Source organism: Epinephelus moara, chromosome 7, assembly GCF_006386435.1.
Source record: "Epinephelus moara isolate mb chromosome 7, YSFRI_EMoa_1.0, whole genome shotgun sequence".
Classification (NCBI taxonomy): Eukaryota; Metazoa; Chordata; class Actinopteri; order Perciformes; family Serranidae; genus Epinephelus; species Epinephelus moara.
The window spans coordinates 16,627,780-16,644,315 of record NC_065512.1 but is presented as its reverse complement, the minus strand read 5'-3'; the positions used below and the strand labels follow the sequence as shown (position 1 = coordinate 16,644,315).

Below are 16,536 nucleotides of genomic sequence, written 5' to 3'. Positions count from 1 at the left end.
GCAGCTCGACTCCTCTTCTTATCATTGATGCATTAAGAGAACTCTGTTGCTGCTGCCGTTGTTGTCTTGTGTGTGACAAAGACTGGTTGAGGAAAGACTTGTTGAGGTTGCTAAACAACCCACAATCCTGTCATTATAAAGATAATGGCCAAAAAGATACTGCCTGGCGAGTCATAGCTCTGGAGATCGGCTCTTCAGGTGAGAAAGTTCAATTAAGGACTCTCCACACATGATTTTAAGCTAACACAGAGGTGGAGGAGGTACAGATCTTTCTCTCTTTCTCCCTCATTCTTGACCCTCTTCCTCTTCTTGTCAGGACAAGAGTGAGCGTTACCTCATGCTCTTCCCTCACGTCCTCCTCATGTTGTCTGCCAGCCCCAGGATGAGTGGCTTCATATTCCAGGTCAGTAATAAACATCTCTCTGACTCCCCTTAGTGTTAAACCTTAGATTTCTACTACTTGGTGTAGTGGGTGAAAAGTCATTTTTCTCCTTCGTTTTGATTCTGATGTGTTGATTTCCCTCTGCAGGGAAAACTGCCCCTGGCCAGCATGACAGTGAACAAACTAGAAGACTGTGAAGCCCATAAAAACGCCTTTGAGATCAATGGTAAGGCTTCATAACAGGAGCAAGAGTGTAAATCATGTACACGTGATGCCTTTAACAATAATGTCCATGTCCCTGCAGGCACAATGTTTGACCGTCTCCAGGTGGTGTGCACCAACCAGCAGGACCTGCAGGACTGGGTGGAGCACCTGACCAGACAGATCAAACACACTGCAGCCACAGGACCCAGCCACAAACCACTTACTGTTCCCTGCCACACGGTCAGGAGCTAATCATTACTTACCCACATACAGATGATTTTCTCTCTGAGCATTTATACCCAGTGTAGTGTAACACTGTGAATATGTTTTCTCACCGATCTTTATCTACCATCAGAGGCTGGCTCGAATAATGCCGAGCAATCATCTAAAATTACTGTACAGTCCTGTGTGAAGTGGCTTGTTTCTCTCCCCAGAATGGCTGTCATGCACAATCGCACTAATGAATCGAATACAAATATTAATCTACACTCAGCCTCGCCCCTTGAATAAACAATCAACAATAATGATCATTTTATTCACAATTGGCCACTTTGTGGCTGCATTATGGCAGGAGGAAACTGTAATTTTAAATCTATCTGCAGGACCTCAGTTAAGAAGAATGTAATGTTCTAGTGTGATTTAGACTAAACAGGGAGGTGTCATGTGCAGGAGGAGGCTTTTCCTGTAGACGTATTTTGGGCATCTTGGAATAGGAGTAGATCCCGAGACCAAACCAATCGGCAGAATAAATGTTGGCGTTGTATATTTTTGCAATAGGCTGCTGTAGTTCAGGAGGTACAGTGGGTGAATAGTTTGATCCCCAGGTCTTCTAGTCCACGTGTGAAGTATCCTTGGGCAAGATACTAACCCCAAATTGCTCCCGGTGGCAGTGTCACTGGTGTGTGAAGGCATATGAATGGTTAACTGAGTAGCAGGTGGCACCTTGTATGGTAGTCTCGCCTATGTGGATGTGTGTTAAAGGGTGAATGTGTCAAGTAGTGTAAAAAGATCCAAAGATTTGCAGTGAGACGAAACAGTTTTAGAACGTTGCAGCAGTGTGAGCTGGCCGGTCTGAGCTCAACTCAAGCCAGCTGATGGCGTCACCTGCAGCTCAGCTGGTCCAATCGCTGGCGGTTGGTTTTATACTGTAAGGCACGCCACCTGTTTCAACAGCCAATCAGCTTGTAATGAAGTCTGCTGGTTGTGTCAGAATGACCGCAGACGGCGTGTTCACTTGTTGTGGCAGGTGCTCCGTCCCCACCGAACCCTCTGTTTCCATCCTCACAGTGTGCCAGTGTCAGAAAGTGGGTCACTGCTGTTGCTGCTCGCTGTATGTGCTTATGCTCCGCCCACACACATCATTGACTAACTAATTGGCGCTACTTCCTTATGTTATTGTGGCGTATTCATTATGAATACAGTCCATTTGATGCTCATTTTGTTTCTGTTTTTCGCCATTTCATCACTACAAATGCAGCTGTAGCCAGTATCTCACTATCACTATCCTCATTCATATTTTAAGAAGCTACAAATTATATTCAGCCACAAAATGAGCCTTAAAAAAGCTGGAAATCAGAACAGAAGCACAGAGAGTTGTTGCATAGAGATGATACACTGTCTCATGTAGTTGCATTGGTGTGAACCAGCAGGTTTTTAGAATGTTACAGAACGGCGCATTGCATGTAGTTGCCTGTTTCAACTCATCTCGTTGCAAATCTTTGGTCTGAACTGTTCTTTAAAGCACTTTGTGGGATTGGAAAACTAGATAGGCGCTATACAAACAACTTTATGTTTCAACAACCCTGCAGTTAGCCACTCAGTTAGCGTTAGGAAAAAAATATATTTTGGCTTAAAATGCCAAGTTCTGGGGGCACAATTCAAGGTGGAAAAGAAGCGATGTCTCTATGAAAAACAGCAATGCACAGCAATGACCCGCTAAACAACAGCTGATTTTGTTCGTTGTTCTCGAACAGTGGTCCACAGCTTGGCAGGTGTCTTTCCTAGGTGTCACACCATCCACCATTCCCTCCACCCCCCGATGATAAAGTCAGCTCATATACTACAACAATTTGCAAATGTTGATATGTTATGTAAGAAACATGGAAATGTTACGAATTTGTGGTTTGCAGAAATGTACAATGCCAACATTTTCTTCTGGCAACTGGGCTGCCAAGACACAAATCCCATCTGCCCTGTGGTTAGGATGAGTTAGGAGCTGCTGCAGGATGTGAAAGGGACACATGACATCTAGGCCACCGAGGTCTGGGTTTGCTAAAAAGACCACTGAATATGCAATGTTTTAATGACAGTTAAGAGGAAATGTTGGCTGGTTGGTCGTCTAACCTCGTCAATGTACAACTACACTGTTGCTGTGTTGGAGATGCACCCCTGCCTAGCTTTCTGCCACTGTTTCTGTTCTGAAAGTATACACTAAACATAGAATATTGTGGGTGCATCTCCTGGGAATGGAGTGAGTGCAACTGTCTTGTGATGAATCTTATTTCATAGGCTCTCTTGTTTCATTCCTCAGCTCCCATCTCACCCTCTCACCCCGTCCCGGCACGCTGAGGGGAGGGGCATGACAGTGGCTCCCACCTACCACACCCTTCCTCACCCCTCCTCCCATGGAACGTCTCACAGCACCATGATGTGGGGCCCGCTGGAACCACCAAACACCCCGAAACCCTGGAGCCTGAGCTGCCTGCGGCCCGCACCCCCTTTACGACCCTCTGCAGCCCTCTGCTACAAGGAGGTGTGTTTTTATGTGGTTAAAACGTATAACATGTTTTTGTTTTGTTGATTTTCTAGTTGTCATGCAGTTGTCTTGTTTCTGTTTTCAGGATCTTAGTAAAAGTCCTAAGAGTGTGAAGAAACTCCTTCCCAAGCGCAAGCCTGAGAGGAAGCAGTCTGAGGAGGAATTTGCCTTGAGGAAGAGTATGTGTAAAATCTTTCCTGTCAATGTAAAAGGTTTTTGTTGAGAGATAGTTTCGCGTTTGTTTGTTTGTTCGTTTTTTTGCAACTTAGCGACCAATGCAATCTTGCCAACTAATGACCTTTCTGGTCAACTAATGTTTTAGTGACTATTAGGGGGCAGCCCTAGCACATAGGCTTTTTTATCACAGCTTAAGCGCTGTCATGCTGTTACCAGAAAACCATGTATTGTGTATGTGTAACAAATGAGATATAACATGTTATTTAGTGAGCTTTAGAGATGCTGATAGGCAGATTTTATTAACCTTCAGACAGAGCCAGACTATTTGTTTCCCCTTGGGCTCCAATCTTTTTGCTAAGCTCAGCTCATCGTCTGCCGGCTCTAATAATTCTTTACAGACAAATATGAGAGTGGTATTGATCGTCTCATCTCACTCTCGGCAGAAAAGAGTATGAGTGTACTTCCCAAAATGTTTGCAGATGCTTTAATTTGTAGGAGTAAGACTGTGACCAGAGATCTGAGGGACATTTGCATGTAAATTAATTATTTAACCCTTCACCTTCTCTTTCTCAGGTACAGCTGCTCTGGAAGAAGACGCCCAGATCCTGAAAGTTATTGAGGCTTACTGCACCAGCGCCAAAACCAGGCAGACTCTTAACTCCAGTAAGACAATCTTACTTATACCCGTGCATGCACAAAATAAGAGAGCGGTCTGTCTTTGTCACTGCTGTTACTCAGAGCCTTTCTTTAACACTGGTATTCTGAGCTGATCTTTCTAACAGTATCTTCTCCTTCTGTCTGTCTCTCCTCCACTCCTCACTTATCGGCATCGCTGTGTTTTATTTCGAGTTTCTTCTTTTTCTCCTTCCACATGTTTCTGTTTTCTTCATTCTGTACTTTTGCTTTCTCCCATCCTGCATCTCATTGTTTTTATGGTTTACCATTTGTTGCGTGCTGCATATGCTACCACCCTTCTGTTTCGCCCTCCATTTCCTCCCTCTACATTCCCAACGTCACCACCAAACTTGGCCCTGCCCCCGACCAGCCTGGCAGGGCACCGACCTGATGCACAACCACGTGCTGGCCGATGTGGACCGGTCCTGTACGGACTCGCCGGGCCGCCGTAGCAGCGTGTCCCGGCCAGAGTTGTCCTCTGACCTTTCGGAGGACTCTGACTATGACTCCATCTGGACCACCCACAGTTACAGGATGGGCTCGGTGCCGCGTAAGAGCTGCATCTCTCACCAGAACTAAAGAACGTACAGTACTGCCAAGCTGTGCTGTGATGTAACGTACAGCGCGCTTACCTCTTTTACCTTCAATGTATTAAAGAAACTAGATTTTTTTTATTTATCTATTTATTTTCTATTATATATTTGTTGATTTTTTTTTTGTTAACTTATTTGGTTTATTTATTTTTAGATTGTTCGTTCGAAGATGTTTGAAGCATCTCCCTGTTGCCTTTGCCACTTTCCCTTTTATGTGCCTCCTCTCTTTGTGTAGTTGTCATGCAGTAAGTGTTTGGTAATTCTCGTTAATTTATCTTGAATGTGACCACTCCCCTTCTTTGACCATAAACGTGGCGGACTCTCAGCAGGGAGTAGAGGGGTTGTCGGAGTGGAGTATAGGGGGAGGGATAACCAGGGGAGGGAGAGATGGGGACTGAGCTTTTCCTGTCTGATATTCAGATGTAATTCAGGAACGAGTGTATTCTATTTACCATGTACTACTTCTCTCCAGTATGTGTTTCTAGAGTATGTATGCTCAAACATAGCACAGATGCCATACACGCACGCACAGGTTCAGGCACACACGCCCCTGCTGCCTGATAATATAGCAGCATGCAAATGAAATATCCAAATTCTTTATAACATTGGTGTTTTTATTATTTTGAATCTTTACTCATGTTGCTGAGCAGGATTAGATTTAAAGTACCACATGACCAAAAGCTACTAACGTACAAAAAATCTTTGCTAACTGTAATAGTTTGTGAAACACAGTTCATAATTTAAAGGTATACCATGTAGGAATTGTTGGTTTCGGTTTGGAAAATCTATCACAACCAAAATTGAAAGTTTGCCTGAGTCTGCCCTTGCCTCTACCACTTAGCCCTTACCCCTCTGTTTTGCGCATTCACATCTAGATTTCGGGTGTCCCGATTCTTGTTGAGATAGAGTAGAAGGGTGAAGTGTTAGCACTATATGGTCCTTCAAACGGAGACACACTTTGGCTGTGGCTCAGTGGTTCGATCCCTGGCTCCTCCAGTCCGCATGTCGAAGTATCCTTGGGCAAGATACCGTACGCCAAATTGCTCCCAGTAGCTGTCCTATTGGTGTGTTAGCACATGCTAATGGTTACTGAGTAGCAGATGGCACTATGTTGGTAGCTCCGGCCACCACTGTGTGGATGTGTGTGTGTAAATGGGTGAATGTGACGTGTAGTGTAAAAGCACTTTGAGTGGTCGTAAGACTAGAAAGGCGCTATACAATTGCAGTCCATTTACCAATTAGCATTCAAAGCGAGTGTTATGAGGAATCACAGGCAAGATGGCTGCACGACCAAATGTAGTTTCTTTGTTAATTAAGATTTAAAAATAATAATCATTGTATTATCTCAGTTTAATGTCATATATTTTTTATAACGAGCATAACAAAAAAAAATTGGTAATATGCAAATTTTGCAGTAGCTAACTGGCTAGCTAGCTAACGTTGCGTTGGCTGATTTGTGCATGACAGTCCCTTATTTTCATGTCACATTCCCACCCTCTGATGGCATTTAAAGTCTTCTGCTTTCTTGTTATTGCTCCTCTAATATCAGTACAGACTGGACAGGTAGGAGCATTGGTTGCCTACTTTAGCTTACAGAGCCACGCTAGTTCCCTGGTTGTGAAGTTGTGATATTTATTATTTGATCGATTGAAGCTTAAATTGTGAACAAATCACGAGGGTCCTGACAACTGCAGCCGCTACCAAACACCACTCTTGTTAACTCTGTGCCAAGGGGAAAGGTGACACTTGAAAACGAGGGGTAGGGGTAAAAATAATAAGTGGATTTGGGCCTTGGAGTTTGGCCTTGCTGTATTTGCATTTTTTGGGGATGTATCTGCAATTTTGGTATCTTGGATGCATGCCACTTACAGTGTGGCACTTGGTTGCTACCTTTTTATGAAGTCCCGACCTCATTTGTGCGCTGTGCCCAAGAATGTCCCAAACACAGCAAAATAAGAGGAGGGATTGTGATAGCGATTTTTTTTTTTTTTTTCGGGAAAATCCTGCATGGTATACCTTTTAATGTAGCTGCTACAGAAAGAGGAGATTATCACATACACTTCAATCTCTAGTCAAGCATTCCCCAGCTGGATCTCAGAGCTAGTGGACTAAGAGGCATGACTTTAAAGGGTCAGTTCAGCAAAAGTGCAAAAACACAGCCAATTTTCACACTTTACTTTTAGTTATATCTAGCGTTGCGGGTCGTTTCATTTGCCCATTTTATCTGAGATTTCTTCCTAAACTGCAGTGGAAGACAATGAATGAAATGAAATACAGCTTGTGGTGCTTGCAGCTTTGAAGAAACAATTACATTTACACATCAATGTGTCTTTCCAGGATTCACTGTCGCTATTACTCTGGATACTCCAGTTCCAACTCAAACTACTTTCTTCTGAAGAAATTGTCACTACAAAAACTGTTTACAGCTTTACAGACACATCCTTGTAGAATAAAGTTTTTTTTTAAAACCCTGTGAGCACCACAAACTAAATTGCTTGTAATGCTGTGAATGCAGATATTTATAGTCAGTGACCTGGACAGATTTCTGCATCACTAGATACTATTTCTTCAGTTGAGTGAGGAAATATTAATTTGAATTTATGGTGAACTGACCCTTTTAAGTCATTGATTTTAATAACTGACTGTTTTGTGTAGTTTCCTAAGCATCATCCTTTAAAGCCTGATCTTCCATCCAGTAACATTGCTGTCTGTCAGTGGTTCTACAGGGTTGCATTTATATTAAGTTTTAAACCACAAGTTAGTGCATTAACAGAATAAAAAAATGTATTTAAACCAGGCGTAGCATACCAGCCTGACACCAATAGAATATTGACCACAGCCTAACACAGCTACAGTCCTGTAGAACAAATCAAATGCCTTTGTTTAATGTCTGCTAGTTAAAGGAATACTTGGACATTTTTGGAAACATGCTCGTTCACTTTCTTTCTAAAAGTTAGGTTGGGAGATTGATACCGCTCTCAAATACGTCAGTTCAAAATGAAGCTGGGGCCAGGAGTAGCTTAGCTTAGCTTAGCTTAGCTTAGCATACAGAGTGGAAGCAGGGGAAACAGTTAGCCTGGCTCTGTCCAGCATAAACAAAATTATATTGTAGTTCATTCCCATACGTGCTGCTGAGATAAATCGTTGTCCTCGGCTCTTCCGCCATCAGCACAGGGTCTCTCCCCCTCTCTCCTCTTGTGCCACGCATTAAGTGTGGGACAGGCAGGAGGAGAGGAGATGCTGCTCGCCATAGGAGTTCTGTTATAGTGAGTTCAAATGGTTGCATTGACGCTCTCGCTGTCTGGATTGGAAGCCTGAGAAGATGGTGCGCTGTAGTATAAGCACCATAGCTCTAATGCCATGAGAATGTTTTGTTAAGGATTTTTGTATAATCTAAGTCAGCAAAGTGTTAATGCTTCCAATAATGCACGAAGATGGCACCATATGCAAATGAGCTTATGACATCACTGGTGGCTTCTTTTTTTTAAGATTATTTCGTGGGCTTTTTGCCTTTAATAACAGAACAGTTTCAAGCGAGGGATGACATGCAGCAAAGGGCTGTGGGCTGGAATCAAACCTGTGGCTGCTGCAGCAAGCTCATTACCTTTGTACATGGGGTGCCACTCTACCTACTGGGCACCCCGTCACTTCAGCCACTTTTGGAGCCAGTGCTAGTTACTTTCTTTAGAAAAGAGACGGCAATACTGTGTCCCTTCAAGATCAAGCCTGAGCCAGGAGGAAGGTTAGCTTAGCTTAGCATATGCGCCGCAAACAGGAGGAAACAGCTAGCCTGACTGTATCCAAAGCTAACAAATTTAAGCTGCCAGCACCTCTAAAGCTCACTAAATGAATCATTCAAACAAACAAGATGCAAAATGTTAATTAGTGAGCTTTGGAGGTGGAATTGTTTTAAACTTTGCACAGAGCTGGACTAGGTGCCTGGAGGCCTCCTACCAGTGGGACATGCCTAGAATACCTCTAATAGGAGGCACCCAGGAGGCATCCTGATCAGATGCCCAAACCACCTCAACTAACCCCTTTCTATGCGGAAGAGCAGTGGCTCTACTCCTAGCTCCCTCCGGATGTCTGAGCTCCTTACCTTATCTCTAAGGCTGAGCCCAGTCACCCTTCGAAGGAAAGTCATTTCAAAATGACATCATTTCATTTCTGCGACCTCATTCTTTCGGTCACTACCCAGAGCTCATGACCACAGGTGAGGGTTTGGACGTAGATGGACCAGTAATTCAAAAGCTTTGCCCTCTGGCTCAGCTCCCTCTTCACCACAACGGTCCGGCACAGCACCGTGCTAAACTGCCTATCCATCTCATGCTCTATTCTCCCCTCACTCATTAACAAGACCCCGAGATACTTGAGCTCCTTCGCTTGAGGCAGTAACTCTCCCATCCCAGAGGGGGCAATCCACCAGTTTTCGGCAGAGAACCATGGCCTCAGATTTGGAGGTACTGACTCTCATCCCGACTGCTTCAAACTCGGCTGCAAACTGCCCCAGTGCATGCTGGAGGTTATGGTGTGATCAAGCCAACAGAACCACATCATCTGCATATAGCAGAGATGCAATTCTAAGGTCACCAAACTGGACCCCATCCTCCCCCCGGCTGTGCCTCGAGATCCTGTCCATGAATATCACAAACCGAATCGGAAGAAAGCAAATAGCATAGCATAATCTTATGTGTCAATCTTTTAGTTACGTTCCAAGAAAAAAGAAAACGACTTATCACGTTGAACTAAATAGACTGTTTTGTCTGCTTCCTTCCAGTTTTCTCACTTAGCTAAGTTAAGTTAAGCTAACCAGCTACTAGCTCTAACTTCATATTAATTGTACAGACATGAGAGTGGTATCAATCTTCCCGTCAAACCATGGACAAGAATTTGAATAAGCCCATTTCCTAAAATGTTGAACTATTCCTTTACATGTGTAGCTGTTACCAGACTCTGACAATTTGACCAGGTTAGTATAAAGTCAAAAACAAACATCCCTTGTGTCACAACACAACTAACTAGCACCTATGCTACGGCCTCATAAGCCAGACCTGCCTTTGTGTTGTCTGGCTTGTGAGGTTCCCCACGCTATCTCTTTATTAATGACTATTTTTATGAAGAAATATTTTTCCAGTATTGGTATTAAAAGTACAGGTCGGCATCCACTTACAGTAGAGTCTATCTCCTCTTACAGCAAGCAATGTGGGGGACATATGGAATATATCGGTCCATGTTACAGTACTATTTACTGTCTCTGAAATGATTCCTTTATTGTATTCATTATTTTATATACAGGTTTTTTTTATTTATATTTTATTCTGTATGTCGATGTTTACAAAATGATCCCTGGAAAAATCTTTTTTTTAACAGTTTAATTGCTCTGTATCAAAGTTTACACTGAAAATGATTACAACATGAAGTGTTTGAATTATTTTGCACAATCATGTAACGGGCCAGTTTGGGTGGGGGATAGAAACTGTTAAATTCTGTACTTTTTGTCGTCTACCTAGAGTGTGTATGATATAGTCCTTAAGGTAGACTTGAGTATTCAGTGTTACTGTAAAGTAAATGCTCATTCGTAGTGTAAATGCTCACCTTTGGTGTTTTGAAAAGCATTGAGGGTTTAAAAAAAGAAACAAAAAAATAAAGAAACAAGAGGCCGTGATTATACAGGAACATTTCTATGTGAACTACTCATTCAACCTCAGAATACTGTCAGAGTGGACTTGAAATATAAGAGCACATAGTCTCCCTTTCTGTAAATACTAGTCGTCATGGAGCAAGAAAAAAATCCATTCTAACTTCTATGAGTATTTGAGCTAAGAATATCACTGTCCTTATATCATGTGCTATACTTTGTGACAGGTGTATTCTGTGATTTAACAAGTCAAACTGTGGGACAGGCAGGGTGAAAAGAGACCAGCTGTCTTTGACCAACATTGTCCTCTGTGTGCTCTAACGCTGTACTCGGCTCACAAACGTGATCATGTCTTATCTGCAAACAGCGCCTTCAGTGTATTTGTTCTACTCTGCTGAAGTGTTCAAGTCCCAAAAAGCTGTATTATGAGTTTTGAATAAATCTGTCATTTGGTAGACACTGGCATTCTGGTGGTTTGTGAGAACAGCAAATATGGTTTGATGTTTGATGTGTCTTTTGTGGATGATGATGTTTTGAGTTCTTGTTAATTTGTGACGTGAATGAATGGATTTTTTTGCCATGTATCTCCATAGCTTCTCATTTCCTCTCACTTTTCTCCAGCTCTTGTCTAAAATCAGGTCTGTGCATGACTAACACACTATTACTCTGGTCCATGCTTGGTCCTTTTCCCTCATTCCTGTACTGACTCATCTTACTACAAAGTGAGACAAAGTGAAGTACCAATGGTTGAGTGCTCTTTTGTTTTTTAAACAGGACCGCGAAAGGAAGCAGGGCTCCATATGATCATCCCCGGTGAGAAGAAAGTCCTGGTGGAGGATCCCAGTCGCAACGGACAAAGTACAGTAGAAGAAAAGTAAGATAATGGATAAATCTCTTTCTAACTCTTCACCTTTGGCCTTTAATCATTGTATAAACGTATTGTGATCAAGCTCATTCATTCTTACTGGTGACTTAAATCTTTCAAAAGGGGTCACAGATATATGATGTCATACTTCATAAATGCTCAGTAACTTTATAAAGCCCCGTTTCCACCTAGCAGTACAGTATGGTACGGTTCAGTTCAGTTCAGTACGCTTTTATTCCATTTCCACTGTGAAAAGTTGTGGATGGTACCAATGGATCCGTTCTGTACCGTCCCCATTTTTGGTCCCCCCTCTGTTGGGGTACCTAGCACACAGATTTGGTACTAAAAGGTAGAGCTGTGAACACTGCAGTCTGTTGATTGGTCAATAGAGGACGGACACTCTGCTCAGGGCTGAGTTGTGACTGGTTTTACGGACACTCTGCTCAGGGCTGAGTTGTGACTGGTTTTGAGGCTCGTGTAACCACTGTTCATACCATGGAGAGTTTTATTAGTAACTGTAACTATAAAATGAAAGGATGTTTTGCTGCCTCTCACAGCAGCTGGAGTCTGAGAAAGAATAACTTAATCACTGGGCCGACTGCCGGCAACTTTAAGGAGGACTGGATTATGTGAACTGCATTTATTCTAGTCCTCACTCAGAGAAAAAAAAAAGGCTTCGCTGAGCGCTGTCCCTGTGGGCTCCGGCAACACTGATCCCCCGAGCTTGCCTGAGAAGGACTAAATGCACAAACCCACTATTTTAAATATCCCATGGAGAAAGACTCTCACTGCAGCCTGTTTTATTTTGTTCTGAAAATTTCGGCATGCAGCCTGGTTCGGTGGACGATAAACGAGGTGCAGACTTCCATCTGTGTCACCAGTAAGGAGGAAATACAGTGAGTGCTGGATGGAGCAGTGAGTGACAACAACCCCGCCCACATTTAAGAGTACTGTTTGCAGTGGAAACGCTAGGGTCTAGGTACCATGCCTGAAGGGTTACTTTTGGCTCCAAAGGTACCATACTGAAAGTGTTTCGTGTAAACGGGGCTATAGTGAGTATTTGCAACAGCAGAGCCCACGTTGACCATGATGAAGGAACAGGTCATTAAGCGCAAGAGTTTTGCTCCTTGTTGTGTTTTTAATGTAAATTTCTATCATCTTGAAGGAGCTTGGTGGATGTAGTGTACGCCCTGAGGGACCAGGTTCAAGAGCTGAAACAGGTGAATGTTCTATATGTTTTATGAAAGATCATGATGGTGTGTTTTATCTAATATATGACCCTCAGTTTAAATAAGCCAGTTTGACTCGTAGATCTTAAAAGCATGTTAGTTGGGTAAAGAATGTACATGATGTCAGCTAAGTGGAATCAGCGATCTCTTTTGTAAAATCTGTGTTTTCTGTTTTCTTTGAAACACTATTTTCTTCACATTATTTGGGCTCATAACATGAATGATAAGATTGCTTTACTTCACAGGATAACAAGAAGATGAAGAGGTCGCTGGAGGAGGAGCAGAGAGCACGGAAGGATCTGGAAAAGGTTGTGAGGAGGGTGTTAAAGAGCATGAATGACCCAACATGGGACGAGACAAACCTCTGAGCACTGTCTCTGTCTAAAGCTTTGAAAAGAGAAAGAAACAGCATGGGTGTGTGGGCTTGGCTTGCACTGGGTGTGAGTGAGAGTGAATCTGTATGCAGGTAATTTGTTTGAGATGAGTGTTGGTACTGACAGGAACCACTGTGCCGTGATGCTGAACAGACTCGACCATCAATTCCATGATATCATTAGTGGAACACCAAGGAAGATGGTGAGGACATCACACACTTAACCCTTGTGTGTCCATCAGTGCAGCATCCATCATCAGTGTCTTTGGCAGTGTGGCCTGAAGACACGTGGAGAGACGTCCTCCCTCTCTGTTTACAATCATTTTAAGGTCCGCTGTCCGATGGTACATCAATGGTACTTTAATGGTGTTAAAGGTCACAAAGGCCTTGGACAAATCTGAACTTGAACCACACCATTTCATAACCTCTTTTATGTTATTTAATTTTTTATTAATTGATTTTTTTTTGTTTGACACAGGCTTAACCTGGGGACTGTTTAGAAAGCGGGTTTAGTGAACTCTGAGTAAGTTAATCCTGAGATGATGAGCTCTGGGTTTTCCGTTCCAGAAAGAGAGGTAACTTAAACTCTGGGTCAGTTAAACTCAAGTCAACTGGCTGTGTGAATCTAACCTGCTCTCTGGCAGGTTTTCCTCAACAAACCCTGAGTTTCTCTCTGTCTCCTCCCCCTTCGGAGCCAGACACATTGTTTCATTTCCTTGATTTAGTCCGTATCAAAGCGTGTAACAAAGCACATTAGCGAAGGTTTACCCTATGTCAGAATCAGAATCCTTGTTTGATATTAGTTAGTTACTCAGGATGATCTCTGATTACCGCTTTTATGTGCTGTCAGTCATGTTTTTGAACAGCAGTTTTCATCCTTACATTAAATTCAAACAGCATCAAGTCTCTCTATGTCCGCTGGATCCGTACCGGTTGCCATGGTGACTCATAGTTATCGGAGCTCCATTGATGATGGCTTTATTTCATTCTCAGTGCACGAGCTAGAGTTGATTGAACTGACTCCAATCAGCTGTTCTCAAACCGAAATCTCAGAGTTTTCCAACTCAGGGTTAGTCAGCAGTCGACTGTGGACAGTAGACTCTGAGTTACTCAGACTTAAGGGTTCAACTCAGAGTTTGTTAAACCTGCTTTCTGTAACAGGCCCCTGGTGATTTTAGGTCGAAGTGAAGCCTGTGCCAGGAGACTCATCCTTTGTGTCCTTTTTATTTTGTTCTGCCTTTTTTCGTCCTCTTTACTGTTTGACCACTTTGCGGATTGACTTTCTTTCTAGGGATCCTAGGGAATTGTACAGATATTGAATTTGTACTGTATAATGTAAATACTGCAAAAAGATGAGCCTTTGTCCTTTGGGAGAAATAAATGTGTTTTTTAGAAGAAGTCAAGTCACTTTATTATGTGTTGGGAGCGTGACATTTGTGCTGCTGCAAGCATAAGAATGTAGTAAAACACGAGACATAAAACATGCAATATAACACAGAAACAAAAAGCGGTTGACATAAACATGGGGCCGGGGTGGATCACCCCTACCCGAGTTGTTCAGGCTTAAAGAGTTTACCATTACCTCACAGGGGCTGTTAATGATATAATGAACATTGAATATTGTCATAACCACTATTAAGATAACACCATCAACAGGACATGACAGAGAAAGGCCATAGAGTGGATGCAGAGATGCATATGAATGTAAATACTACAGCATTGTATGTACAAATTTGTGGGTATTATCCCACTGATACTAAGGCCACTTGCCAACAAAATTCCACATTTAAATATTGAAAAATATAACTAAACAATTTTATAAAACTGTCAGGTGTGGACTGACAGGTGGAGGCTAAGCCCCGCCCACTGAGGACCAAGCAGGAAGGAGGATTTTCTGAAAGGCGGTCTGTTTGAACTACTTCCGTCCGCCATCTTGCCCTGCGCAGTTTATTTCAATATGTTTGCCAAGGGTTCAACCTCTGCTGGCCAGGTAGCATTTTGTAACAAGCTAGCAAGCTAACAGGTGTTTTTTTTCCATGCTCTCCGCCGATGTTGCTGGTATTTCTGGACTAATTTTTGCTTTGTTGAAGCCTGAAGAAGAGCTTTACTCTCTGGTGGCAGATTTGGACCTTCTGGATACAACTACTTAACTTCACCAAGCAAGGTAACATTATGATAAGATGGAGGAGGTTGACCCCTTAGGAACTAGGTCAGTTTATTTTAAGATATGAGTTAAGCATAAACCAACACACTGTTGAGAGAAATGAATAAGTACAGAAGCCATTTTGTTGTAGTTGCACAAAGATGAAAATCTTGTAAAGGGGCAGCATTCCCAACTATTGGGGCAAAACGAGCTAACTTAGTTAACTAAATAAAACAAACCAAAATCCCAACCCTGGCCATTAATGAACTATCTAAGGTTAGAAGCCTTTCCTTCAGGCTAGTTGTTTTTACTTCAGGATATCTTCCTCCAGCTAGCTTACTAAAAATGTTGGCTAATTCTCGTTGGCTAGTAATGCTAATGATTGATAGCTAGCAAGCTAGTAATGCTAGCAAGGTGCTAGGGGTGGGGGAAAACTGATAGAGCTTAGTATTGCGATAATTTTGTGTGGCAGTATCGTATTGTCACAGTGTCAAGTATCAATTATTAGTATGAATAATAAATTATAAATTTTACAAATGCAGATTAAATTTTAGGTAGCTTACCAAAATGATATAAGCAATTGTTTTTTCAGTTTACTAGATAAATTTTGATGCTGCAAAAAATAGCTGAGGTGAGATGAACAGACTGAAAACTTAATTAAAGGTAATGTATTGCAATATGTTTTATCACAATACTCAGTATGTCGGAAAAATCACAATAATATTGTGTCGTGACTTAAGTATTGTGATAATGTGTATCATGGATTCCCACTTCTACAAGCTGGTGAAACTACAATACTGTACTACTGCTATATGTAGATATTTACATATGACATAAAGTCACATATGACTGTAATCTGACAGGCAGAATTTAGGAAATTCTTTAGGTTAATAGTTGCTTGTTTCAATGGGCTGTATTCTGCCCATAAAATCAGGTTTTATTTGATTGTAATGGAAAATATATAAAGTTTCAGAGGGATGCATCGGATGGAAGTAATTTAAAAGAAGTGGTTTAAGAACTGCCATGTTACTCTGGTCATCAGTTTTGTGATGTTGAGATAATAGCTTTGTGTTTTCGCAGTGGTTCCCAACTGGTCCAGCTACGGGGTCCAGATTTCTCCTTCGTCATTGGTTTAAGATCCCCAAAGTATAGCATCATACTTGCGTTCGGCCATGTTGTAGAGCTAGTTTGCTGTCTCTGTTAAGTAGCTGTCTGTTATTCACTCACTCTACAACAGGAAATGGCACTCAATCTCAAGAGTGCAGCAGTCCAGATGAAATGTCACAATTTAGTAGAGGATGACCACTCAATACATGTGTTGAAAGAAGACTAGTGCCATCTATTGGTTAGGAGAGGAATTAAGGGAGTGCGGGTCATTACCCTGGGTGGCATCTTCCCCTACGCTTGTGCAAAAAAGTATTTTCAGATGTCTTGGTTTGTTTGGCTTAGTTGCTGCTGTATTTGGCGATATCAGTAAATTAAGGAGCTGAAGCTGCTGGTAA

At 42.3% G+C, this 16,536-nt stretch overlaps 1 protein-coding gene across 3 annotated transcripts in view; it reads left to right on the top strand.

The window, feature by feature from the left end:
• The window catches only part of arhgef7a (Rho guanine nucleotide exchange factor (GEF) 7a), a 41,483-nt gene extending 27,174 nt beyond the window's left edge, over positions 1 to 14,309 (top strand). For 2 of the 3 annotated variants that reach the window (XM_050048788.1, XM_050048787.1), the window contains 9 exons: positions 317 to 403; positions 530 to 608; positions 687 to 826; positions 3,117 to 3,338; positions 3,427 to 3,520; positions 4,092 to 4,181; positions 11,199 to 11,298; positions 12,455 to 12,509; positions 12,764 to 14,308. In XM_050048788.1, coding sequence (XP_049904745.1) covers positions 317 to 403; positions 530 to 608; positions 687 to 826; positions 3,117 to 3,338; positions 3,427 to 3,520; positions 4,092 to 4,181; positions 11,199 to 11,298; positions 12,455 to 12,509; positions 12,764 to 12,886 — 990 coding nt within the window. In that variant the 3' untranslated portion in view covers positions 12,887 to 14,308. Of the gene's footprint in view, positions 1 to 316; positions 404 to 529; positions 609 to 686; positions 827 to 3,116; positions 3,339 to 3,426; positions 3,521 to 4,091; positions 4,182 to 4,563; positions 4,744 to 11,198; positions 11,299 to 12,454; positions 12,510 to 12,763 lie in introns of all 3 variants that reach the window. The other variant, XM_050048789.1, reaches the window with a different exon arrangement.
• The last annotated feature ends 2,227 nt before the right edge of the window (positions 14,310 to 16,536 follow it).